At 41.3% G+C, this 26,072-nt stretch overlaps 3 protein-coding genes across 7 annotated transcripts in view; 1 reads left to right on the top strand and 2 right to left on the bottom strand.

Moving 5' to 3' along the window:
* The window catches only part of ADCK1 (aarF domain containing kinase 1), an 89,228-nt gene extending 81,766 nt beyond the window's left edge, over nucleotides 1-7,462 (bottom strand). The window contains exon 1 of one of the 4 annotated variants that reach the window (XM_083838592.1): nucleotides 6,825-7,462. The gene's annotated coding sequence lies outside the window, so the exon portion shown is untranslated. Of the gene's footprint in view, nucleotides 1-6,156; nucleotides 6,303-6,824 lie in introns of those variants that run through there. The other 3 variants (XM_083838590.1, XM_083838583.1, XM_083838588.1) reach the window with 3 other exon arrangements.
* On the top strand, nucleotides 6,299-22,550 carry SNW1 (SNW domain containing 1). Its single transcript, XM_083838581.1, has 14 exons — nucleotides 6,299-6,451; nucleotides 7,503-7,656; nucleotides 10,178-10,339; nucleotides 14,531-14,626; nucleotides 14,719-14,825; nucleotides 15,478-15,582; nucleotides 15,676-15,745; nucleotides 16,431-16,496; nucleotides 17,785-17,901; nucleotides 18,254-18,395; nucleotides 19,772-19,868; nucleotides 20,380-20,497; nucleotides 21,523-21,686; nucleotides 21,784-22,550. Exons 1-14 carry the CDS (start codon nucleotides 6,345-6,347, stop codon nucleotides 21,986-21,988), a joined length of 1,710 nt encoding a protein of 569 aa, XP_083694707.1. The 5' UTR covers nucleotides 6,299-6,344; the 3' UTR covers nucleotides 21,989-22,550.
* Nucleotides 22,487-26,070, bottom strand: SLIRP (SRA stem-loop interacting RNA binding protein). Of its 2 annotated transcripts, XM_083838596.1 has the most exons (5): nucleotides 25,937-26,070; nucleotides 25,758-25,816; nucleotides 23,989-24,096; nucleotides 23,537-23,619; nucleotides 22,487-22,615 (listed from the first exon to the last, which is right to left on the bottom strand). In XM_083838596.1, the coding sequence occupies exons 1-4, from the start codon at nucleotides 26,025-26,027 to the stop codon at nucleotides 23,578-23,580; spliced, it is 300 nt and encodes a 99-aa protein (XP_083694722.1). In that variant the 5' UTR covers nucleotides 26,028-26,070; the 3' UTR covers nucleotides 22,487-22,615; nucleotides 23,537-23,577. The 2 variants fall into 2 exon arrangements, with proteins under 2 accessions (XP_083694722.1, XP_083694721.1); XM_083838595.1 differs by lacking the exon at nucleotides 23,537-23,619.
* Between the last annotated feature and the right edge of the window lie 2 nt (nucleotides 26,071-26,072).

Below are 26,072 nucleotides of genomic sequence, written 5' to 3'. Positions count from 1 at the left end.
AGCACGTTGTGCAGGACGGCATCCAGGCGGGGTTTGAATATCTCCAGAGAAGGAGACTCCACAACCACCCTGGGCAACCTGTGCCAGTGCTCCATCACCCTGATACAACTTTCCTCCCATTGCAAGAAGAAGGAAACTACGTTGTTTCCCAGTCAGTGTCTTTCTGCTAAGAAAACCTGCAATTCAGTAATGCCTGGGAATCCCTGGTGGCAAATTGGAAATATTTCGGATGGGGTTTGAGAAGGATACTGCTACCACAATTAATCCAAGCAAAAATACTTCGAAAGGATGCCAGCAACCAAAACCGCAAGGAGTCCAAACAGGTAATCAATAATTCTTGGAGAGTTACTGTTTCTAACAGCATTCTGGAAACACTGAAACAGCGTCAGGAAACAATCTCCATACTGTGTTTCCACTCAGATTTGCATGGATACAGTTGCACACAAAAAGGCAGAGACAGGGAAAAAAGGGGATTTAGGAATACTCAGATTATGAAACAAATGGTCTCAGTTTATTGAGGCATGTTTACTGGTAAACATTCTCTCTTAAGATACAAAGCATCTACAACTCACCAAGGGCAGAGCTCAGGGTGATAACCCTGCCAACACACTGAGGATAAAACAAGCTTAGACATACGGGAAAAAGATCTATTCCTGTCTTCTTGAACCTGTGAAAGTTCTGCTATAGATTTTGGTGTTTGTAAATTCACGACCGCCATGGCTGAGGCTAAAACTGGGCCTAAGAGCGGAGTACCCATCTAAAGCTACCATGCTACTGCATAGAAAAACCTGAATCAGAGGCTGTGTGCCCAGCACTATCCCTGATTCCTGATCACAGCTCGCTGGTTCAACCCAGGCTGCCCAGCCTTTGAACCCCCTGCTTTAACTGCTAGATCACAGGCACTGGCAACGTTCCCAGCCAAGGGAGCGGGTCAGCAGCTGACTTTGTTGGCCTCTCCTGGAAAAACTGTGTGAGGTTGCTTCAGAGTAATACTGCTCCTTGAAGCTCCGTTAAACAGGCTGATGCTGGGCCTGCTGGGGACAAAAAAAAAGAAAAAAAAAAAAGAGGCTTTTGTAGTATAACAATGCCATGTGCCCAAGTGCAGTGGGCAATTATGAAAGCAAAGCTAAATCTTTCTATAATTAGAACAAGCACCTAGTTAGAGTGATCAGAGCTCTTTTGTGTGAGCCTCCACGGGGGTGCACAAGAAAGAGCTTGGCTCAAAAGAAAGATGCTGGCTTGATTTCCACTTCTCTTTCAACTGGTGAATAAATTAAATCTCAGATTACCCCAATTTGCTGTGAAAGACGAAACACGAAAAGCGTTTCCTTTTCGTTTTTAAGACATTTGCATCCCAGGTGTGCATCTCATGAAGCGCTAAAACAAACCCAAAGCCTCAGGCCTCCCTGTCCCAAGCAGTCAGACTACTTGAACAGAGAACCAGCCTTCGCTACTGAGAAACCACCTCTTTTTTAGATTCCCTTTGATGAAAAATACGGAACGATATCTGGGAGGTCTCACTGACACCAGACATTCCTAATGTATGGTTGAGAGGAAGAGGCTTAGGAAGAGACCAAAGCAGCTCCAGAAAGCAGAGGACCCTATGATTTTGGGTACCCAGAGAACAAGTTTAACCAGAAGATGTGAAAAGGTATAGGGAGAAATTGCTACCAGCAGAGTGAGAAGAGCATGACCTGGCAGTCCCTTCTTCACTTTTCTGATCTGTCCTGCCCTTCTGTGGATGGGTACCAGTACAAATATTGAGGCAGATGCATCTTCTGCACCTATAAACTAGCTCAGCTCTAAGAGTCAGTGCACCAGTGCCAATTCATACGTGCTGAAGATCTGGCTAGCGGAATCTTTGCTGCTAGACATCTCTAATTCTGAAATATTTTCTGATTCTTTTCTGATTGGTTCAGGCCACCAGAAGAAATACTACAAACAGCTCTGTATAAGGCTTGATAGTTGCACAAATCAACATGGAAAATCTACCTAGGGCTGACTGCAGAACATAACACAGCGTACTCCCACAGCTCTCCCGCTGGGCCAAACCCTCCCACATTCTTGGTCCAATTTTATACAGACATTGACAGATTTTGCCTTTGTATCAGCAACGGAAAGCTCAGAGCTGACTCTAGGAGCCATCCAACTTTAGATTAGGGTCTTCTTACAGATCATATTGTACAAGGCCAATATTTGGGTAAGACATCTCTGGAGAAAAAAAATGCCCATTGCCCCAGGTCAGCCAGTACGTGCAATCACTAATGAAAATTGCCTGAATGTGATAACACAAAGCGATGTGCTGCTCACAGAGCCACACTTTATGTGAGCCTCAAAATCCACTTGCACTAGTTGTTTTGTTCCTTCCTGCAGGAGTCAAGGCCTTTGCTCAGCATTGTTGTTCAGTATCACTTTAGATAATTGCACTCCACCTCCATCTCTTATAATTTCTGTTAGCAAAAAAATAAATACTCCCTTCACTTTGTTTTCTAAAGTTGTTGGTGGCTAAAGGATATTGCACTTCTTCTCGCAAGCTGTTGGGAACTTTCAGTGGGCCACCACAACCTCTGTCAAAAGAGGATGTTCATCAGCTGGGAGGAGAATGCTTCCAAAACAAAGTTCACAAAACACCTTGGAAACAGCAAGGTGTTACAGAAGCGTACGAGATGATTTTTGCATATCTGCAAAATTTTACTTCTCTACTAACTATAAAGAATAACAGAATTTAAGCCATTCTCCCTTTAAGTCATTCCAGATAATGCAGATGTGGCTTGAAGAAATTAAAAATTCTACAAAAGCACTAATCTAATAGACCTTCTGATCTTTTTCCCCTAGCTATAATTATTCCTTCTGAATGCTGCCTGTAACCCCTAAGGGAACACGAAGTGCAGGGGTTGCTGATGTGGCTGAACTTTTCCATCTAGGTAAATCTCTTCTTTTTCCACTGTTTAGCATCCTACCTGTGGCTTAATTTATCCCTTGAGTTAAGAAGTGTCACCTGTTTTGATCATTTTTATCCCACAATGTGCAGTGACTGTTAGGCATAGAGATATCTGATATTAGCAATAGCTTATTCCATTACTTTGTATTGTCATCTTCATTTGTTACAAGATATTTCATGAGCCATTTAGTTCTGCATTTGCAAATGTGAAAAGTGCTGAAGTAGATAAAAAAGGTGCAGAGGATTTAACAGCCTAAATCCACCCCAAAAGACTCCTCAGAAGTATGCATTATAAGAAGTGTTCTCAAAACCAGCTGTGGTATTCAAATCAAATTAAAAATGTCCCCACTGGCAGCCACGCTAAGGATGAAGTACTCTGCAGGGCCTGAACTCCTTAGTCACCATACAGAAGATCCTTTTGGCGTATGTGTGAAAAGTAACGTACACAGACACCTGGTAGCATGACTGTCCAGACATGTTAAGCAAAAAAGATCATTTTAAAAACAGAAAGGAACTCATCTTTCTTTCTTAAAGACAGATCTACACTTAGGAAAAATGGGTTTAAGGATCTCAGAACCATTCCCTGCCTAATGTTTCGTCTTATCAAAGCGTAAACTGCCAGAGCTCGCATCTTTGAAACAAGTCTGGTTCAGGAAAGGTCCACAACTCCCAGATACATGAAGGTGCATGGAGATGATCAGTTCACAAAACTGGAAGAGAACATGAACTTTTATTGCCTGATGCTGTATATGTTGTGGGGTGTTACGTTTCACCTGGCTACGGGCCCCAAGAGCCCAGGCTTGCCTAAAGGGGATCTTGTAATAATGAAAGCATCTCCTCCCGAGAGACTTTCAGCTTCGATTCTGCAATAACAAGGAATGGAGAAGTAAGCACTTTCCACAGTTTTCCAAAGGTTAATCATTCTTGTCATTAAATATTTCTGACTAATTTCCCACTTGAATTTCTCTATTTTCAACTTCCAGTCACCGGTCCTTATTATGCTTTCTGCTAGGAGATTGGAGAACACTTTCTCATCTTGCTTCCCTAACTTGTAAAGGTGTACACACATGATGACCAAATCTCCCCTCTATCTTTTTGTAATGAGTAAAACACACTAAATGTTTCAATTTGCTCACTCAGGTTATTTCTCCTTGTAACGTAACTGAAAATAAAGACAGATAAATGGAGTTCACCCCATTTGAATTTAACAATTAACACTTACCTCTTAAAAGTTCACCACAGAACAAGTCTACGTTTTTATACACTTTCAGTTAACATTAGCCTTACCTATGTTTGTAGTCTCCTAACCCTCTTCAATCTTCCAATATTATTTTAAAAATATGAATACCAGGATAACAGAGCCCCTCTAGCGTTCACCATGTCCCTACTTACATCCATGGACTGCATTAGGCTTTTTGTTACTTTATAGCACAACAAATTCATGTTAAGCTGCTGCTCTGTCTTCACCCTCCCAGATCCTTGTCAGATCAACTTTTTCCAGGACAGCACAGTCTGTACTTAGCCCCCCATTTCATACTTCCATATATAAAAGCTTACATGAGGTGATATTAAAACACATTTTGTTTAAACGGATTCCACTTACCAAGTAATCTAGTAATCTGTGTGACTCTCTTCTCAGCATTACTGAACATTCTGCCGTTCTTTCTGAGAGCTGTACATTTTCTGGATAATGCTTTCATATTGATTGCCAGCTGATGAAAATGGTGACTAGCAGAAGTCCCAGTGTCCCTTCCTCTGTAACTTCCTCAGAAATACCCTTACTCAGTGTTGACCCCCATTGATGATTCCCTCATTTTTGATATGCCAGCCAATTCAGCACCCATTTAGGACACGTCTTTGTGTGCTGCACAGTGCTACTTCCTTAATCAAAGTGTCAAGAGAAGCAGAAGAAAGAAGTAATGGAAGGTGTACCAGGTCAGATTCAGGGACAAACTGTGTGAATAATTCATTTTCTTGGTTTGGTGGCTAACCTAACATTAAAAAAAAAAAAAAAATGTTTTCTCATTTCAAGAAGAAAAAGGGAAACAAACATACACTGTTTTAAATGGAATAAAAGGTATTAGATCTGAAATTAAACATTAAACATTCTGGTTTTAAGAGTTTACCCACTTGCAAAAAATTAAGCACATTCAGACTAATCTTGGCCAACAAACATTGCTTTAAAGCGAAGTCTGAATGTTTCATTTTGAAAATGTTGAAAAATATTCACACTTTGTAAACTTTCCACGTTTTTTGAGTTCAGAAATTTTTCAAAAAAAAATCTCAGTAAACATTTTTGACCAGTTAAACCACTTACGTAAGCATTTGCTAGTTTTGATACATGATAGGTAACGCAGGGTAGGGAAAAGAAGTTATTCACAGCTGGATTAGCAGCACGTGCCTAAAATGTAGATGTAGATGTGTTTACCAAGCCATATGGTTTTGAATAAGCTTGTACAGCCCCTTCGTACCATATCGTACCATATGGTCCACTCTACCTAGAGCACTAAGAGCCTTACGTATTCACAAACTCTAAGTTAGCCAATTTGCACATCAAAATTAAATCACAGAAACAGGTTCAAGGGGAAGAAAATTAAGTATTAAAAAGAACTGGTGTTGCTCATAGCCACGACACGTATAAACATCCGCAAACCCCAACAGCCTGCCGCCTGCATGGAGAAAGGACGAGCAGTGAGACTGAGGAAAGCGATGGAGCACCTCCGTAGGGCAGGAGCAACTTGCTCACGGACAGCTGTACCTTTTAAACAACAGTTTTACATTGCATCTGTCTTACAGAGCATGTTGGAAACCAGATCACAGGGTTGTGTATTTACCACACAGCATTAAGTAACGGCTCACAGCAAAGAAGGAAGCAGGAATGCAAAAGCAGGAGGGAAAAAAGATAGTTCTTCACCTGCAGCTAGCGTAACAGCTGCAGACAGACACAGTGCCAACTTCCAACGGCGAGAACGAGCTCCTGAGCCAGGAGGCGACACGGCAATTCCAATGCCGAATAGCTGACAGAAAAGGGTAGGAGGGGTGACAGAGGAGTTTTGCTCGTGGCAACTATTGATAAACGATTTACGTCAAAGCTTTGTGTCTGTAGCTTTGCCTAGAGCTCTCACGAGAGGCCGGCCGCGCTTGTGTCACCACGACCCGTTCCCAGCGGGGACGAGGGGAGCTCGTGCACAGGACCCCGCCAGGACCGTCCTTACCTTCCTCCAGACCTCCTCCCCCTGAGGGAGCCCAGCGGGCGGGCCCAGGCTGCCGGACACAGGCGGCGGGCGCACACCGAGACCCACGGGGGGCTCTCCGGGCACCGCCTCTCCCGGGGGGCTGCAGGGGGCCCCGCCGGCCTGGGGGCTCGGCCGGGCGCCGGCAGGGCGGCCGGACTACATCTCCCATGAAGCCTCCCGCTCCCGACGCATGCGCCCCAGCGGCGGGCGCCCTCCCCCCGCTCCCGCGGCCTGGCTCCGGAGAAGACGGCGGCGGCAAGATGGCGCTCACCAGGTGCGTCCCGCGGGCCCCCCCGGGCCTCCCCCGGGCCCCCGCCGCTGGCTGCCGCCCCCCGGCCTCCCCGCGGCTCCCCGGCCGCTGCGGGAGGCTCCAGCCGACGATAGGGGCCGCGCTCCGGGGGTGTTCTGCCGGGCCGCGGCCCCCCCTAGGCCCCGGGCCCCGGCCTCCCCCAGGCCCCGGGCCCGCTGAGGGGCCGGGCCGCGGGGCGCTGAAGGCTGAGGCGGCCCTGGGGGGGTTGGGGAGGGGCGAATTGGGGAGGGGGGTGCTGGGGTCTCGCATCCGCTCGTCTCCTCCGCGGGAAGGGGGAGCTCCGCCGCCGGGGCTGGCGGTGACGGGAGCCCTGGGGCTCTCCCCCGGTTCTCCTTACCGAGGGTTGGGGGCTTTGTTGCAAGCCGCTGCCTCGCCTACAGGCCTCAGGAGCGCGGCTCCGCTGGGCTGGGCTGAAAGGCCGACCTCCGGGGAGCTGAGCGCTGCCCGACAAAGCGCGTACAAGGGCTGCAGGGTCTGCGTGAGCTGGAAAATAGGAAGTCGGGAAATAGGGTTTTGGCTTCTCGACTTTGGCCGGGAGGTATCTAAGGTTGGGGGGAGGCTGTTGACAGGTCTGTTTGTGGGCGTTTGCCTTGAGAGAATGGGAAGGGGAGTCAGTTAGACTATCTTATTTTCTTGTTTGATGGTGGTGGAAAGAGTACACAGAGGTGTGTGATACTCCTGTTAGAGAACGGCTGTTGTCACACACCAGTTGCAGCAAGGTGGAATATGGGTGGATTTAACATCGGATCTTATAGGAGTCCTCCAGAATGCTGAGAAAGCACAAGCTGCTTTTTCCCCATTTCAGAAAACCTCTCTTGTTTATGAGAGCGATGCATAAGTTTCATAAATTGTTTCTAAATAAGTCTGCATAGACCTATGGTAGAGAAGATTTAATAATTTGAATAGATTTAAATTAGTAGTAGACTTAAGTGTAGGTTGAGTTTCACTGTGGGAAATTCTGAGAATTAACTTTTTGTGTCTTTTTTTTTCCCCGTGGCTGTCTATGGATGTGCAGTTTTTTACCAGCTCCAACCCAGCTGTCTCAAGACCAGCTAGAACTAGAAGAAAGAGCAAGAGCTCAGAGATCTAGGCAGACTGCTCTAGTCTCATCACGAAGGGAACCTCCCCCGTATGGTTACCGGAAAGGATGGATACCACGCGTACTAGAGGTAGATATTTAAATGGACACTGTAGCAGTAGGTGTGCGTTAATGAGAAAATAAGTATCTTTTCTAGAGGAGAAGTAAACTCTGAGCACCACAAACATAATGCAGAGAACTGTGCACAGCCTTACTACATGCAGAATTCCCATCCAGCCTGATGGATGTATTCTTGGGTTGGGGGAAGTTGCTGTAATTAACCGAGTTACTTTAAAAGTTTGATGCCAAAAAGCATGTTATAAGGTTTCTTCTCTTCAGAGGTTGTTTTATGGAAATAGGTCTGTGGTACTTCTGGTTTATGGCCTGTGAATGTAATGATGCTCTGTAAAGGATGTCCGTATCATCCCTCCATCACTATTTGTTTAATGCACACCCAGATTGTATTTGGAATAAGTGAACAGGTAGATAGCCAACAACAGAATGCCGTGTGGTTCTGTGTGTATTGTGTTCTTAGGGTAGCAAAAGGTAGCTGCTACTGGGGGATAGGGAGGGAGAAATTAATGTTAGAGTTGGGAGAAAACTTCTAAATTTGTGAGATATTCATTGTTCAAGTGTGTTACCGGCAAAATGCTTTTGGATGGTGTTAGGTGTATTTAGATATAATCCCTGTCAGTTCAGTGTGGTCTCAACCGGAATTGTTAAAAGGTAGAATGGCAAATACAGATGTATAGTTCCAGTACCAAAGTGTTTTTGTGCAGTTTTTCCACTGTATGCCACAAAACCTTGCAGATTTTGAAATGGTATTTGACATAACATCTGAGACCTACTGTGATGAGTCAGAAACCACTGCTCTTGGGACAAGGCATGCTCTTCAGGTTTTGATACAGTATTTCTTGTATGATCCTGCTATTTCTTGTGTGATCCTGTGTTGTTCCCAAATGCTGTCATTGCATGAGTTTTTAACAGCCTTACTCTCAGATTTCTGAGTTAGTCCCGTTGTCCTAAAGATTAAAGCAGCACCTTGGTGATCCACTAGTGGTAGATAAGGTGACTTCAAACAGTAATTCCTGTGGTTGTCTGAACTAAAATATTTTTATGGGGTTTCCGCGTTTAATAAAGCATGTGGTATTAAAATTTATACTTTCACTTCAGTTCCCACCTACACTTTTCATTACTAAAGTTAAAATTTTCATGCTTATTCTTTCAAGTGTTAGCAAAAACAACTTCTTAAGTAGTCAGGTCAAACAGTTTCCAGCATCACCAGGCCACAAAATGATAGACATCTCAAAAGGCTGTCAGGGACTTCCCTTTCTGCCTCATAAACAAATGCAAATTCTTCAGTAGTAGTTGCTTATGAAATACGACCTTTATCCAGTGATCCTAGAATGCCACCATTGAAAAACAGTATCTGTTTTTAGTAGATCCGATTATGTAAAAAAATTCTGAGGAAGGACTGGCTTTTGTTCTGGCTGGTGCTCGAGCATTGATTCTGTAACTACGTGTTGAATGTGGGACATCCAGTGGAAGACGTTAGATAACTGAAGTTGTATTTCAGGGAGCACTTGAAGCCAGCACAAGCATGTGCTGCTTTGGAAGGAAGCCTTCTGCCCACTTGCTCCAGCCTCAGTCCACGCCGTCCGTTGCAGTGGTGTTAATTATTTGGTCCCCTGGTGAATATGGAGGGGGATCAGTTGATCAGTCTACCTAAGACAACTATTCCTTTCCCTTGGAAAAAAAAAAAAAAAAAAAAAGGCAATGCCATCGCAACAGAGGGTGGGGAGATGCTGGTGGTGCTTTAAGCAAGTGCTTCCTTTGAAGACCTGCTTTTGAAACCATAGCCTGAAGTTGGTCTAGCAACAGTACCAATTCCATGCGTGTCTTCAGTGTTACTGAGTCAGGGTGGTCTGTTTGAAGAGGTCTTTATTTTACTTGTGTTCCTTAGAGGCTTTTAGAGCAACCGGTTGAACAAGAGGAGAAATAAACTGTTAAGAACACTGGGCTATTGGGTGCTTGCCCAGTTTTCAATGTATTCGCATGTCAAAATAAGGAAATAGCTGGCATCTGTACCATTGTACAGCCATGAGCTGCAGGCTTGAAAGGAGTGGAAAGCTTTTTAAATTTCTTCACTTCATTATGGTCTGATAAGTAAAATTACAATAGTAGTAATTTTATGATGAAAATCTCTACTGGTTATTTTTTTCTTACTTCCACCGTTGCTTTATTACAGCAGATAAGTTCTTGAAGTTCTAATTAATAACTTGCATGTGAATTGATCACGTACTGTCTGTCATATTGTAGTGCCTGCATGTTCCAGCCAGTGATATAGGCTACTTCTCTGTGCAAGAAATAATTTAAGATACTTCTCTGCAAGATGTCTATGCATTTTAATGTCTTTTCTTTTAACAAGTGTAAGTTCTGTAGTCAATTGCTCTCTTACGAGAGCAATTTTGCTCTAATATTGTAAATCTGCATGAGCATATATCAGTTTCATTTTGTTAAAATCAATCCATTGCTTTTTTCCTTTCCCACCAGTGCAAATGTTATGCTGTGTTTTTGTCTTTCAGTCGTTCACAACTTTTTCTTTTGTGTAGGATTTTGGAGATGGCGGTGCTTTCCCAGAAATTCATGTGGCCCAATATCCGTTGGATATGGGCCGAAAGAAGAAAATGTCCAATGCTTTGGCTGTTCAGGTGGATGCAGAAGGAAAAATAAAATACGATGCAATTGCTCGACAAGGACAATCAAAGGACAAGGTAATATTTTTTTCAAATGCGTAGATTGGGATGTACACCTGGAGGAGTTATATGTACAGTTGCCAAAATTGCAGAAAGTTAATGTCTGTAGGATTTTGTATTTTAACTCTATCTCAGTTGAGTAACAAAAGTGTTACATCTTGTATATTCTCGTCCTGTTTATCTTAAAAGACTGCAACACCTTTCAAAAAGAAATGAGTTCAAATCAATTAGACTCCGTGCTGTCATATGGATAGAAAGTAGTCTGACAAAATGTAAACAATACAGTGGTAACGTTGTTATTGCGGGGACTTTCATTGTATTTTGATCAGACTTCAGTGTCTGGAATTATTTGTCAAGAGGAGGATGCTAAAATACTAAATACATTTATAGAATTCTGTGATGCTAAATACTTGATAATAAATAGACATTTGACTTATCCCAAAATGGGAAAAAATTGGAGCAGAAGAGTACACAAGAAGTAACAATCATGCTGGTTTTCTGGGGAGAAGCTTTAGGACAAATAAGAAGGAAAAAAAAAGAAAAAAGTGTTGTTAAACCCCAATTCTTACAACTTTGTCAAAATACATCTTCACCTATAGGATCAGATTCAGTTTTCACATAGTAAACCTGTCTGGATTTGAACATCAGCATCTAAGTATATTTGAAAAAGAACTAGAAATGATGATAAACTTCAGAACAGAATGACTGATCTTCTGCTGTGCCTCATTTGGTTCAGAATTAGGAAAATACTCTAAAGAATAAGATTTCTTCACAGTAGTGTACTCCAGCATTGCTCTCTGCTGCTAAAGAATCTCAAGCAAGAGCTTGGAAAGCAGTTAAGAAACTAAGTTCTAGCAAATTTAAATTTAAGCTATTAATGTTTGTCATTATTTGATTCATGAAGATCTGCATCAGCGTTTATTAAGTTATCTGTATGGAAGCTATAAAAAGCAGGCATTTTCTCATTTTGTGGCCATACTGAGCAGTATGGCAGAGATGAGTAGCTCTTCCAAAACTGAACTCTGGTAGCAGCTGGGCTGGAATTAGGGTTTCCTAACTTCCTTCTCTCAGCTCTTTCTTCTGGATCAGTTTAATTCCAATTGCATCCAGCAGAATGTAAATGCTGAGATTAAAGACAAAATATTGTGACTTAAGGGAGAGTAAAACTGCAGGAAAATGAGGTATTTGAAACGATTTCACTGGAAGACCTGATACTAGTAAATATGCCATAGGGAGCAGTTCTTCAGTGAGTATTGAGTTGAATACTGTGAAATATTTTCTGTAAGATAGAGGTTTTGATAGCACAGTGTCAGTAGGATTACATAGAAAAGTTTTATTATCCTGAGAGCAGCAGTCATAATTCAAATATTTCTTCAATCTTAGAGTTAAGAGAAACAGATACTTAGTAGCCTGTGAGAAATGAGATGGAGTTTCTGACACTGTTCTGTGAGCTACTTGTTTGGTCTGAGTTAAGAAGCAGACTTTGCTTTTGCTACAGTTTATGGATTTTTTTGAAGTTGAATTTAGTGTTCTGCCTGCTCCTAGAGGCAGCAGTTCCATCATCAGGCCCTGTATCTAGGTGGGTTGTCAGCAATTTCTGCTGTAGTACTGGTTCATCTCTCTTGCATCTGTTCCCTTAGATATTTAAAAAATAGTTGCTTCAGAGAGTTTTCCTTGAAAAATGCTGACATAATGGAGATAGTCTGACAAGTCTTCTGTTTGGGGCTAGCAGAAAGTCTGCTAGATGTGAAAGATGGCATAACATTGATAGATCTGGATGCACGACCTTATGGACCCAGGGGTGCAGTTCCATGTCGTTATCCAGAGGAAAGACTTCCAGCGCTAGCTGTACGGCTAGCTCTTGTGCTGCTGTGAACTCTGCCAATACTTCCTGTACTCACATGACTGCAAGACAGGCTAAAATAAGGCTTGGGGTATCAATAATCGACATACAACAGTGAAACTAATGCTCTGTCTCCTTAATAGGAAAAAAAGGACATGTAATTGCTTACTGCGTTTTTATTAGGACAGAAAAAAGAGTGAAATTAAAGAATGGAATTATTAGGTCTGTTACTTGTTTCCTGGCAAGAGTGATTTTTCTGTGCAGGAGATAGATTTCTTCTTTCTGGTCCAAGGCTGTGGCTTAGACATGAATAGAGAAAAAAGGACCACAAATCTTGTCTACAGTTTTCTCTCAAGATAGTGAGTTCAGTTGAAACATTCATAAGGGAATAGTTCCACCGCTGAAGGAACTCCAGTCACAGCAATGGGACAGGTTAAGAGAACATGAATAGAACTAAAATAATTTCAAAAGTACTCGTTACTCATAACATATTCACCTTCCTCACAGAGTTTGATTTGAGAGCTCGTTGCCTGTTTTTTTTCTGTGGTGTGCTTGTCAGGCTTCGAAACAGAGTTGTAACAACTTCTGAGGTGTTACGTGCCTCATATGGAGGAATCAGAGGAAGGCACTCATTCTGCAAGGCTTAATAGTAGCTTCTTGACTTATATGCAAGATTGATGAGCACTGTACAGAGCTCTTCTGGATATATAGAATAAAATATATTGAGAGGAAGGATTTCAGTGTTACATGAAGAACGTTCTGTCAAGACACTTGTCTCTATCAGGTATCTTGTGGGAACTCTGAATGCGATTGATGACTAAATCCTACCATGAGCTAGTTAGGTAAGATTGTTCTTTTTCTGATGGTACAATGACATGCAGATTTCTAATTGCTGCCTGTTAAGGCTGCCTCATCCAGAAAAAGAATTGTCTGTCTGTACCAAAAATTGAGCGTTTCACTTGTGGCTAGGAGATTCTGCTTTTCAGGCCAATGCTTCATTTTAAATTCCCTACATGAAAAATGGTAGGGAATGAGCATATTACAATATCAAACGGACCCAGTTTCCTCTTGATCCTGGATCAATAAAACAACTGAATTTCAATGTTAAAATGGTGTAAATGTGTAGAAAAACAACACAGTGCAACAACATCTTTCATTTGACTGTCTTTATCACCCAAGAAAAAGGACTCCAGTTAGGACATGCAAGTGTGTCAGGTTTTGATGAAGACAAAAAATGTGGTGCTTTCAGCCAAATTTCATGCATGTTATTGATTTCTTCCACATTACTGCAGCTTTCCATTTGCATGTGTTATTTTAGGGTTTAACTAGTTCATGTAACTCATTTGTACCTCAGAATGCTGTAGTTTTGAGGGAACCTCTTAGATATTTTTTTTTTCCTATTTTGTCTTTTGGGATAATCCGAATGATTTCAGCATACCTGGTTCTTTGTTCAGCAAGACATCTGGGTTTAGAATTAAATAGAGGACCGCTGCTCTGCAGTTATCCTTCTTTCAGCTTTTAAGATGCTGTGATATTGTTTTTGCTAATGTAAAGGATTAAAATTTTAGGAGTGAAAGATGAGAAGCAGTAAATGGCTCATGTGACAAATTAATACTGAGGCTAAAGGTCTGTTTCATAGTTGGACATGTACTTTATAATAAACTTGAAATAATAGCTATAATAACTTTTAACTTTTTGAATTAAGACTTTCTGATGTTATTTGTTGGATAAATGTGAAACATCAGTGCAGTATAATAGAGCTTTTCCCCCTTTAATTGTCTAATAACATTCTTTCCGTACATTTTAAATTGGGACTTAAAACCTGGTGACAGCTAGTTGCGTGTTCTATGAAGACTGAAGTGCCTGTATAAGGGAAAGTGTTGAGAAAAGATTTCTTGAGCATTTTTTTTCCAAGATCATAGCAAATGTAATGAAATGAAAAATTCTAGATACTGAAAAAGATGTGTACGAAAATTGTAAGGAATCCTTGAGAACAGAAATATAAACTTGACTTTTCTGTTTGTTTTGGAGCCTGAAGAAGGAGAAACATAGGAAAGGGAAGAAGGAAACTGTGCCTAGTTCCAGTTCTGAAAGTGGTTTATGTAATTGTATTTCATCAGATTGTTGTTGGTTTTTTTGCCAATATCCCATCTGTGAATTGGACTGAAGAGTACATTCTTATTCTGTGGAAGTCCCCCATTGAGCAATGTGTAATTGTATACAATAAATGCACTACAATTAATTGTTGTATACTGTTGTATACAATTTAATTAATCCCTAAAACTTAATCAAGGCCTGAAATATTCCTTTGCAATACTTCTATTTATTTGTGTTCTCCAGCACTAATAAAATATGTTGTCTTTCAGATTATTTACAGCAAATACACGGATCTTGTCCCAAAAGAGGTCATGAATGTGGATGATCCTGAACTGCAAAGACCAGATGAGGAGACAATTAGAGAGGTATTGTAGGCAGTGATGTGCCTGGTTATCGGAGGTACATTGTGTGTCTTGCATATTTGATGAGATGCGTACTGTGGTATTTTTGCCTTCAGATAACAGAGAAGACAAGAGCAGCCTTGGAGAAATCAGTCTCACAGAAAATTGCAGCAGCCATGCCAGTTCGAGCAGCTGACAAATTAGCTCCTGCGCAGTACATCCGGTAAGTATTGCTGGTGCATGTATAAGACGTTACATATAGAATCAGAATATTCCTTTAATTTATGAGAACAGAAATTCCTCTTAAATTCTTTTCTCCTGTAAGTAGGATAAAACTAGTTTGTGTACTTTGAATTAACCTGCTGATGATAACAGAGTTTGAAGTGTGCTGAGGTATGTCAACATGTCGTGAGTTGTGGCACTTAAGGAGGCTTATTGCTGTAGCAACAAAATACAGATTTGTCAGGGAGGACTATGGATGATGCTGCCCTGGAAACAGACTCCTTACTGGGAATTACAAGCTAAAACAAGGGATATAACAAGATTCTTCCTGTGTATTTAAAAAAAAAAAAGAAAGAAATAATTTGGAATTATTAGGAAGCTGGTCCTTGCTTATAATGGCTTTCTGAATCTAGGTTGAAACAGGAGAATGTGGCCCTGGGAAGATACATTCTGTCTAGTGTAGTTGATTACCTGCATATAGTCCAATATCCTCCGTGCAGTTACCTGCTCCTGGCATTTACAGTGGAAGAGTCTTTAACTGGTGTGGATAAAATTAAAATGCAGCTAGAGCAGTAAATTGAATAAAATCTGAGGTGGGAAGGGAATACCCGGGTGGCTGCCTGCAGAGAGTTGAAACGCTTTGTTTTATCCAGGTACACACCGTCGCAGCAAGGCGTTGCCTTCAACTCTGGAGCAAAACAGAGAGTTATTCGGATGGTGGAAATGCAGAAGGATCCTATGGAGCCTCCAAGATTCAAGTAAGTATTCAAAACTTCTTCATAAAAAATAAAAGATTATGAAGTATATTCCTGTACAACATGCTGATAGTAGTTTTTTTGTTAATTGTTCAGAATTAACAAGAAGATTCCACGTGGACCACCTTCTCCTCCAGCGCCTGTAATGCACTCTCCAAGTAGAAAGGTATGAAATACCATAGCTGTTTAATTTTTAACTTCTAGGTGGATTCCCAAATTCTACTTTGATCCAGTTCATTTCTGCGCACCTTCTCTTCCTTGTCCTTTTAACATGATGTTAAGTGGTAGATTGGTGCCCAGTGAAGATTATTTTTTCATTTGGACAGTTCTGAAAGTACCTCTTTTCCTATGTGACTTGTCAAAGTTTGAGTAGGTTTCTCACAGATTTTATGCAGGTCTTTATTGCTGGGGTTGTCTGTGGTGTGAATGAGTACACAAACTTTAGCCTTGGTGTACTCATGCTACTCGTAAACAACACAATAGGGCTTTTCTTGTATTGTGAAGGATTATCTTCTCTCTGAGAGGTGAGCGTAGTGGTTCATCAGTTTTTTACAAGTCGAACTGCCATTAAATTTTCAAGTGTTAACAAGCTGGCTGTAAGTTCTGGTCTGTGTGATGACAGCTTAAGAGGGTGGCTGAATAGCTATGTTGTAACTTCCTTCAGTGTTATCAAAGGTACAGTGCAGAAATGAACATCTCATTGCTGCTAAGAAGGGTTGTTTTCTTGTAGCGGTGTCCTGAAGCTTGTACTCTAACTCATGTCAATAGTTTTATAGCTGCCTTTACGAAAGAAAACAGTACGTCCTTTTGCTATAAATCTAAAGATGACTTTGCCTTCTCTCCTCTATCAGATGACTGTGAAAGAGCAACAAGAGTGGAAAATTCCTCCGTGCATTTCAAACTGGAAAAATGCAAAGGTAATTAAGTTGTCATAAATTCACCTTTCTAATACTGCACCTTACTGGGGGACATCTCTGAATGATGCACAGCCTGAATAATACTGGTTTTAAATCCCTAGAGTGACATAAACTGGCTTCTTCCAGCGTGGAGAACATACAGTTGTACAGCTCAGTTTTTCTCTCTCTGGCATATTAGAGTTGTTAAATTGACAACAGTACAGAGCAGAGAGAATATATTACTTCATGGCTGAGGTCATACATTTTGAGAGGAAAAAAATGACATTAGTTAAAATCCCTATAATAGTGCACTATGTAGAGCTTGAAACCAAAGTCTCTGGAGCTCACAAACTAAACACATCTACACTGAAAAAGGGAAAGGTAGTTCTTAGAGAACCAAGCATGTTTCTTTTTTGTGCTATAGTCAGTCTCTGGAAAGTTACCCTTTTGGTGTTTTTGCACTCATTTATCCTTATTAGTGGTTAGCTTAGCTATTTTTATTTCTTGTTGAGTAGGTATGTCCTATACCTTCGTGTTTTTTTTCAGTAGCTATGTTTCTGTTCAGAGAGAAAGGAGAATTTATAATATCCTGCAATGACCAGTCTAATTGTTCTCAAACATAACAAGCTGTTGTTGTGAGGAGGCCTCTCTGAATGGAGGAAGGAAAAGCTGCATGTTTTGATGTTATTTTTCTACCCAAACACAGCTGTATAAATAACTGGGACTGACACTAATTAGTAGATCAAATTTTAGGTTACAGATGCTAATACCAAAGCAAAAAATGTGTAGAGCTCTCTAAAGAATCTTAAAATATCTTCTATAAATACTTCCAGTTTTCAGCTTCTAAAGGCAAAGCTGGCATTTAGTGTCTTTTGCTTTTGCTAGCAGCCTTGCCCCTTACTTTCTCATTTTTGAGTCAGCTGACCTCTTCATAGGTATGAAAACAGTTTGGGGAACGTTTTAAGCACAAACAGTAAAACCGTGTAGCGACTAAGACAGCTAATACCTGTAGTTCTTAACAAAAAGAAAAAGTGGAGCTTATTAATCAAAAACTCGTTCTCATTTCTATGAAGATGGAACTTGAATGGAAAATGTGATCTAGATTTGAGATGGGGTGGAATTGGAGGGAAGCTTAATATTGCCTGGTATGAATCTGGAGTACATATAAAAGGGGTTTATTGCAGCCTATTTATGAATGGCCAAGTTCTGTGTTTTGTGGTGTGTTTTTTTTTCTTACACAATGAATCTAATAGTTTGCTATTAAAAATGTCAATGTCTGTGATTAACTGCCTATCTGTTTCCACTTTAGGGTTACACAATTCCATTAGACAAGCGTCTGGCTGCAGATGGCAGAGGATTGCAGACTGTTCATATTAATGAAAACTTTGCCAAGCTCGCTGAGGCTCTCTATATAGCTGACAGAAAGGTCAGGTGGTTGTTGAAACTGCTCTATTTCATGTGGTTTTAACCTTCATTATATGTTTATTTCCTTGGGAAGATCAACTGGGAATAGGCTATAGCGTTTTGGTCTGTCCTGCTTCTGGGCTTCCATAAGGTTTTATCTCCAGTATCTTAGAGTCAGTGGCTCAGTGTGGGTTAAATTATTGGATGTGGTGTCTGTTGTTTCTGAGCTTGAAGGGCTGTGGTTATCTGGCTTTGAACTTTAACTATGTAGCTCAGTTCTTTCCCTGTTTACTGTGTAGTTCTGGGACAGATGATCTGCTTGCGTCCCAGCTGCTAGCTTTCTGTCATTTTAACTAGGGGTCTTACGTGTACAGGCTCGTGAGGCTGTAGAGATGCGTGCCCAGGTGGAGAGGAAAATGGCTCAGAAAGAAAAGGAGAAACATGAGGAAAAGCTCCGAGAAATGGCCCAGAAAGCAAGGGAGAGAAGAGCAGGGATCAAAACCCATGTTGAAAAAGGTACGTTTCTTTGTTACGAAGATACTGCGGTGTTGTTTTTTTTAACGCTTTCTGAAGTGCGCGTTTGCAGAAATAACCTGAGAATTTATAGTACTTAAATGTCGACTATAAGCATGACATCTCTTATGTCTTCCCTTCAACAGTCAGTGTATTTGGTTACTTTGTGGGGGTCTGTTTTGGTGGGATCTGAGTTTAATACACTGCTGTGAGGTTGAGCGTGTACAGGTTTAGGACTTTGAGAAATGCATAATTGCAACTGGATCGGTACACGTAATGGCTTTCACGGACTGTTATAATTGATATTTTTTTCAGAAGACAATTGTTTTGGCTTCATCTATGAGAACTAAACCATCTGTAAGTTTTCAAAGATGGTAAATAATATTTTGTCTGATATTATAATTGGTCTTATAGAGCTATAGTTTTGTTGGCCACTAGGCACAAAATCTAATAACCTAACTAAATCATAACCATTGTGGTAAATCTTATGTCTTGATTTAAATTACATTTCAAAGATCGAGGTGTTGAATTTACAGAGCAGTTCTCTTACTTTGCTAAAAGGTGGAGGATATGGTCATACAGTACCAAATACTGCAGCTGGGGTGGACTCACCTCTTTCCAACAGTGCAGGCAGGGGGACTGGCAAGCTGGAGAGCAGCTCTGCTGAAAAACACCTGGGAGTGCTGAACATAAGCCAGCAGTGTGCCCTGGCAGTAGCAATATTGCAAGGGGCATACTAAGCTGCGTCAGCAGGAATGTAGCCATGAGGCTAAGGAAAGGAATAGTTTCCCTTTACTGATCGTCTGTTAGACTGCACCTGGAATATGGTACAAGATGGACATTGATAAACTGGAGTGAGTTCAGTGGAGGGTCGCCAAAATGGTCAGGTGGCTGGAGCATCTGCATAGTAAGATGCTGAGAGGAATGAAGCTTGTTGTTCTGCTTGGGGGTACCTAATGGCAGCCTGGTTTGATTTCAGCATTGATCCTGCTTTGGGCAGGAGGTTGAAATAGACACTCCTTCCAATCCAAGTGATTTAATGATACTGAGTCACGGAAAGTTCTTCCAGGCACTTAGATGCTTGTGTTTGAACAATATTTTTATACTTGTTTATACATTTTATACTTAATACTATACTAAATATTTTTTTATATATATATATATTTATATTTTGGGTCTCTTGTCAAGGACAGTTAACTGCTTGTGACATGAGAAAGTTTTCCATGAGGTGTTTATTTAAAATGTAACATTTTAAACAGTGCTAAGGGTCACTTCTCTTTTGGAAATGAATACTGAATTCATCACTGTGCTAATACTTGTGCCATAGTTAATTCAGACTTCAGTAGTTGTGTATAATGAACAATCTTGCATTTGCTCAGAGGATGGAGAAGCTAGAGAAAGGGATGAAATAAGACATGACCGGCGCAAAGAGAGACAGCATGACAGAAATCTCTCCAGGGCAGCCCCTGACAAAAGGTGAGTCACAGTGACACATCCTGTATTTTCTGTGAGATCTAAACAGTATCAGTGGCTTTGTTCCTTGAAGCTGTTCATGGGAAGTGAGCTTAGATTTATGAATGTAAGCTCAAGTATCTTGTTTCTCTCAGCCAGTAAGATTTCTGAGTACAAATGGCTTCTGTACGCTTAAAATCTCTAATATATTAAAAGTAGATTGCACAGCCTTTCTAGAATATAATGAACACTGTTTTGTGAAAAAAATAAATATGACATTTTAGACCAAGTCAGCTTGATATAAATTGCAGATAGTGGAAAATAAATTTAAATGTTAATCCCAGCTGAACATAACTTTGCAAATGCTTCCTTTTCTAGGAGACAAATTTTAAATGTTACCTAGTAAAGAACAGTAATGGCTAACATATGGTATCTGGGGCAAATTGTTAGCAGCTAATACAAAATTGGCTTGCAGTTGAGTATATCAACAAATATGGTTTATCTGACTTAATAAAGATTAAAATTTTAAATTCAGGTCAAAGCTGCAGAGAAATGAAAACAGAGATATCAGTGAAGTTATTGCCCTAGGGGTACCCAACCCTAGGCCATCCAATGAAGTCCAGTATGACCAGAGGCTGTTCAACCAGACCAAGGTAAAAATAACTTTTCACAGCTGTGTATTTTTCCATGAGAACACACCAACAGTTCATCCTGCCCTACTGAGTGTGGCTAGAGTCCTAAAGGGACCTTGTTTTTATGGATGGTGTGGATGAGCTCTGAAAGAGATCTCTACATAACTGGTAGCAAACTACTGAACTTCCTTATCCATAGCTGATGCCACAAAAATGGGATATTCAAAATGTATAACTGGATTGAAGTGGATTGGGTTTGTGGGGAGAAAGTGTATGTGTTTCGCCTTCAAGCTGCAGCGACTTCATTTTCTTTTGTATAAATGCACTGATTGAATAGGGGAAATGTGCTCTGAAAGAGAAGCAAGTAAATACTTGCCATTCCCATTACTGCTTCTGTGAAAAACCCTTCTGAAGATATAAATAGTGAACAGCAACATTTGTTGTCCCTGAACTTTGTACTATTGAGAGATGAAAAAGTAGATTAGGCTTTAAAAAGTCCCTCAATAGTCCTGCAGTGTGTCAATCATTCTTTTTCATGTCTCCAATGAAAGACTTGCAGGCGGAATGGGAAGCTGACGAATCAAAATTGAACAAGCAGGCATTTCTTCTACTTTCATGGTTTACATAAACTCGTGTGATTTGGATCAGTCAGCTTAAATCATGTTTTCCAGAAATTCTGAATAACGTGCATTTCTGTGTGGTTGTACTTGGCCATTGTAGACAGCTGTACTTGCGGGGCAGACTGACATGATCCATTATTCTGAAATACGAATGACCTGCCATCCTTCCTGTTGCTTTCTGACAGAGTAGAAGTGGCCTTAACTGAGGCTGGTAATCATTGTGTCATGTTGTCCGGTCTTAATCCCAGAGCCAAAACTACTCATACCCTAATGAAGTGCTTGAACTCGCTGGAAATCAGTAGTAAATCACACAACGGCATCTTTTTGTATCTGTCTGACAGCATGCCTGTATCTTGATGTTAAAATTAATTTAGCTGGTTTTGTACTTATTTGTATTATACAGCTGTACATCTTCCTTCTTCACAGGGTATGGACAGTGGCTTTGCTGGAGGGGAGGATGAAATTTATAATGTTTATGACCAGCCCTGGAGAAGTGGAAAAGACATGGCCCAAAACATCTACAGACCAAGTAAAAATGTGGATAAGGATATGTATGGTGATGATCTAGAGGCTCGAATAAAGACAAATAGGTAAGGGGAAAAACAATACAAAATATTCTTAATTAGGATTCTGAAATTAAAAGCAACTGAGTATCATCTCTTCCCCCCCCCCCCCCCCCCCCCCCAGGTTTGTTCCCGACAAAGAGTTCTCAAACTCGGATCGTAACACCAGAGGGAGAGGCAGGGATGGACCAGTTCAATTTGAGGAGGATCCATTTGGTTTGGACAAATTTCTGGAAGAAGCCAAACAACATGGTGGTTCTAAACGGCCCTCCGATAGCAGCCGCCCTAAAGAACACGAGCATGAGAGCAAAAAGCGGAGGAAGGAATAAATGCCTCCATTCCTTGAGTAGCAAAGAAATGGACTACTTGCTTGGACTTCCTTCAAAAGGCATTTTTAATATCACAGAGGTGTGTAGGGGGATGGCGTTATATAAAGCATTTCAGAACTCTTGTGCCAGGTGGAGATACATATACACGTTAGTTCTTCGACACAGGACAGCTACCCATGGAGAGCGGAAGAAGGGAGACCCCTTTGAAACATTTCACAGGGGAACTGTGCTCTAGCGAGTGATCTGACTTTGCCCATTCCCTGTTGCCCAGCATCTCAGGGTAAGAACGTAGCCCCTTCCTCCAGCTTTAGTTTTTGTATGTAGCTGAAGCTTTTATTTCATCTGTTAAAAAGCTCTCCTGCTGTATATAATTACTGTCTCATGCTATAATGGATGCTAGAGAGCTTATGATTCAGTGTTTCTTTAGTGTGGTTCTATAGTTTATTTGAACAAGGAGGGGAAACAGCTGGATTCTGTTTTAAATCAAATACTCAGTCATGGTTTCTCCATAATCTTTATTTTAGTTTCTTTACGTTTAGTGAAATAAAGCCTCCTTCCACCACTCATTTAGTCTTTTTCTTCCTTCTGCTGATTGTATCTTCTACCTTGCTGCAGTTTGACAGAGAGCTGAAAACAATGGAAATTATTCACATTAGGCAAGAAGATTTAATTATTTTTTTTAAGCTTCTGATATTCTGAAACATTTGTATGGAAGACACCTCTCCTCTTCTGTGAGCTATAATCACAAATACTAAGTTCCCGACATGAAAGTTAAAAACATTCACACGACAACAGTGACTTTTATCAGCAAAACCTCTTCTAAGCTTGGAATTTGAAGTGGAACAGAAGCTAACACAGAAAATGGGAGACGTGATCATATATTTTCCTTCTAGAGAAGCTTGCCTTTCTTAAAAAATGAAGAAGCCTAATTGCCTTCACGTTTTCATTTCACTGTAAAGAAGCATCTTAGCTCTTTTTTAGATTACACTCTACAACACACACACCTCTGGCAGGTAAATGAAGGTGGTTATTTTACAACTTCAAGAATAAAATGTGGCAATGTTTTACAGAAATGGAGAAAATGACACTAAATATTCCTCTCTGCTAGTCATAGTACTTAATTTAATAGGATGTTAGCTGTATGCAACTATGTTACTTTCAACTCAATTTAAGACATTAGCTTAGGGTCTGGCTTGTCACATTTCAAGACTGAATTCAGCAAACCACTGCTTGATTTCTACTTCCCTTCTGCACCACAGTTTAACTCAGAGGTCAGCTCTTAGGAGTATGTCCTGAAATAACCACAGTCAACATACTGCTGGCAGCCGTGCAGCAATCTTGCAAATTTATTCTACTCTTGACATCTCTGCATTAAAAGTTTCAGGAGACTAGCTGTCAGAACAATATGGCTGGATTCTTACTGAGTGTTCAAAGACATTAACTGATCAGACTGCTTGTTGTGCTATATAGTAAAGCTAGGTCATATGAAGCACATTCAAGTCTACAAGGAAATCCCTTCAGTAATTCCCCCCTATTTAGTGGCCATACCAAAGGCGAATTTCTAGCTGTCACTCCACCGTCAGTTGTTTTCACTGAAGTTTAAAGCTGAGCTTTATTCTGTCATCTTCCTTCTGTTCCCCAACACAAGAATTAGATGTTGGAGTCTGCCTACAGAAAGCTTTATTACAAATAAGTTGCACAGTGGTTTCTCAACAGTTTTACCACGTTCATGTTTCTTTACCTTAGCATAGGAAAAAACTTTGATCTCTGGATATGGGATTTCTACGGTGTCTATGGATATATGACCCTAATAAGTCAAGCTGAGATGGTGGAATAAACAACTATTAATTATTTAAAACACACCAAAAGCATACTTAAGTGGCAAAACATTTAACCTCACTTGAATTTGTATGGCAATTTTTTGACATTACTGTATCCAAAAGAAGAATTAAAGACCCAGCTCATTATGTTATTTCATTAAAGGAATTGACATCTATTACCTTGGAACCTTCAAGTATGTGAGAGTCCTTTTGAAGTATATTCTGAACATCTTCCGGAGATGCGCATTTAATCAAGCAATAACGTTTGTGAAAGCCTGTATCTTTGTCCTAGTTACCAATTAAAGAAAAAAAAACAGTTAATATAGGAAGTGTTCACATAGGCAGTTAAAAACTTTCTATCAATGTTCAATTTAAGGATTCAGAAGTTATCAGAAAATTTAGTGTACCTGTTTCAGAAGCTTGTTTCATACTTTTAAGACATTTACTTCCATAGACAGCATGTGGGGGGCCTAGCAGAGGCTGTTCTGCATCCCTTTTTCTCAATTTGAGTCCAGCAATCAAAAAAATTTAAGATTTTAAGTTATAGTTGAAGACTGGAATAATGCATAGCTGGTTGTTTCAAATTGTCGTTACCTGCTATTAAGCCAGTCACAACAGAACTGACATATAAATGGCTGCCTGATTTGAAAATAAGCCTGCTCAACTACTTGAAAGCTATTCAGCAAGATAAAGCAACTGCTTTCAATACTGGAAAAGCAGGCTGCAATTCTAGATGACAAGAACTAACTGCACAGAAAAGAAAAAAAGTTTTTTTTTTTCTTTTTTAAGAAAAATTTGCCAGTCTGAAGAGACAGTTGTCAATAAAGCAGGGATCGGTGCAGGAGGGTCAGGTCTACTGAAGTGCCTATTATCCCAAACTACTGAATTCACTGAATATCAGGCATGATTGCCAGCACTTCCAAATAGCAGCAAAGCTTCTACCCACAGGGTACTGTGGTCACATTGCCCTGTTTCATTATTTCAGTGAAGTCTTTACCAGGGTGTCTACAAGCAGCCTTTTGTAACTGGCAGTTTTACACATTCATGAATGCTCTTAAAGTAATCACCATGTCAAAACATACACGTGTGCAGCACTTCCGACTTTAATCAACAATGAAGGAAGGTTTATGGTAAGCTACCTTACCTACCTCAGCAATGAAGCAACGCACTCTGTTCCAAACCTGAGAAACTGTGCATGGCAGACACCTCCTGCACGTGCCCTGAACCGCAGTTTTCAGAAATAACTAGACAGTTGGCTTTCTCCACTTCCAAACCATTCTTTAACTGATAACAAACCTAATTTAACAGAAGCTCACTACACACTTAGCTTCATTTAATAGATTACTTCACATACAGGCAAAAGAACCCCTGTTCCTTCAGAAATTATTTGTAGGCATTCCTCTTCTGCTCTGTTATGGATGCCTTTATTATTATAATTATTATTGCTCTCTCCAAGAAACTGCACCAGACACTGGAATCCATAATCTACATGCTCTAATTTGGATAACCCAAACAGCAGAGAGGCAGGGACAGCTAACAGCTCAGGAGCACGTGTGAGCGCGTGAGGATTTCAGGTCAGTTCCTCTCTCTGGACAGTGTGCGAGCACCATGGACAGGCAAAAACCCCTCTCCTAGGCTCAAGAGGAGCCTGTCTGTTTATTGACAGAAATAAAGCAAAACTGCAGTAGAGAACCACTTTGGGTCAATTAATAAGAGGTATTTTTATGTTAATTATTGAGAAATGGCAGTAACAGCAGGCTCCGAGGGATACGTTTTCTAAGACTTGGATGAAAAACATCAGACTCGAACGAAGCCTACAGCCCGCAGAGTAAAGTCAGCAGCCATGGAGGAAGGGAATTCGGGGGCTGGGAGCCCAGCGAGGCTCCCGGGGGTCTCCCGAAAGCGCTCCCGGCCCGAGGGCCCGTCCCGGCCCAGCCGCGGCTACTCACGAAGGGCAGCTGGCACCTCTGCACGGCCCCGAACTGCGAGAAGTACTCCTTCAGCTCCTCTGCGGGGGGAAAGCGGCGCGGTTACACAGGCCCCGATCCCCCCGCGACCCCTGGAGAGCCCCCGCCCTGCCCCACCGCGGGTACGGGCGGGGAGGGAAGTGGCAGCGGGGCGCACTCACTGCTCGACACCGTCCAGGGCACGTCGGCCACGAAAATGTCGAAGACCCACCGGGCGCGCCTCGCCGCCCGCGCCGCCCTGGCCGCCGCCATCTTGTGGTGCTGCGGCCGCCCCCCGGCCCGCCCCGGCAGCGCGCC

This window comes from Anser anser, assembly GCF_964211835.1.
Source record: "Anser anser genome assembly, chromosome: 5".
NCBI classification, from domain to species: domain Eukaryota; kingdom Metazoa; phylum Chordata; class Aves; order Anseriformes; family Anatidae; genus Anser; species Anser anser.
The sequence above is the reverse complement of the archived record's forward strand: the minus strand, read 5'-3'. Positions and strand labels throughout refer to the sequence as shown.

What these genes read in the sequence shown, in the direction of transcription:
- SNW1 (XM_083838581.1), top strand. Translation starts at nt 6,345, where the DNA reads ATGAAGCCTCCCGCTCCCGACGCATGCGCCCCAGCGGCGGGCGCCCTC. An exon ending in ATGGAGCCTCCAAGATTCAA is followed by an intron (nt 15,583 to 15,675) that starts GTAAGTATTCAA and finishes TTAATTGTTCAG; the next exon opens with AATTAACAAGAAGATTCCAC. An exon ending in CAAAACCCATGTTGAAAAAG is followed by an intron (nt 18,396 to 19,771) that starts GTACGTTTCTTT and finishes GCATTTGCTCAG; the next exon opens with AGGATGGAGAAGCTAGAGAA.
- SLIRP (XM_083838595.1), bottom strand. Translation starts at nt 26,027, where the DNA reads ATGGCGGCGGCCAGGGCGGCGCGGGCGGCGAGGCGCGCCCGGTGGGTC. An exon ending in GCCCTGGACGGTGTCGAGCA is followed by an intron (nt 25,817 to 25,936) that starts GTGAGTGCGCCC and finishes TTCCCCCCGCAG; the next exon opens with AGGAGCTGAAGGAGTACTTC. An exon ending in ACATACTTGAAGGTTCCAAG is followed by an intron (nt 22,616 to 23,988) that starts GTAATAGATGTC and finishes CATTGTTTTCAG; the next exon opens with CTCTCTGTCAAACTGCAGCA.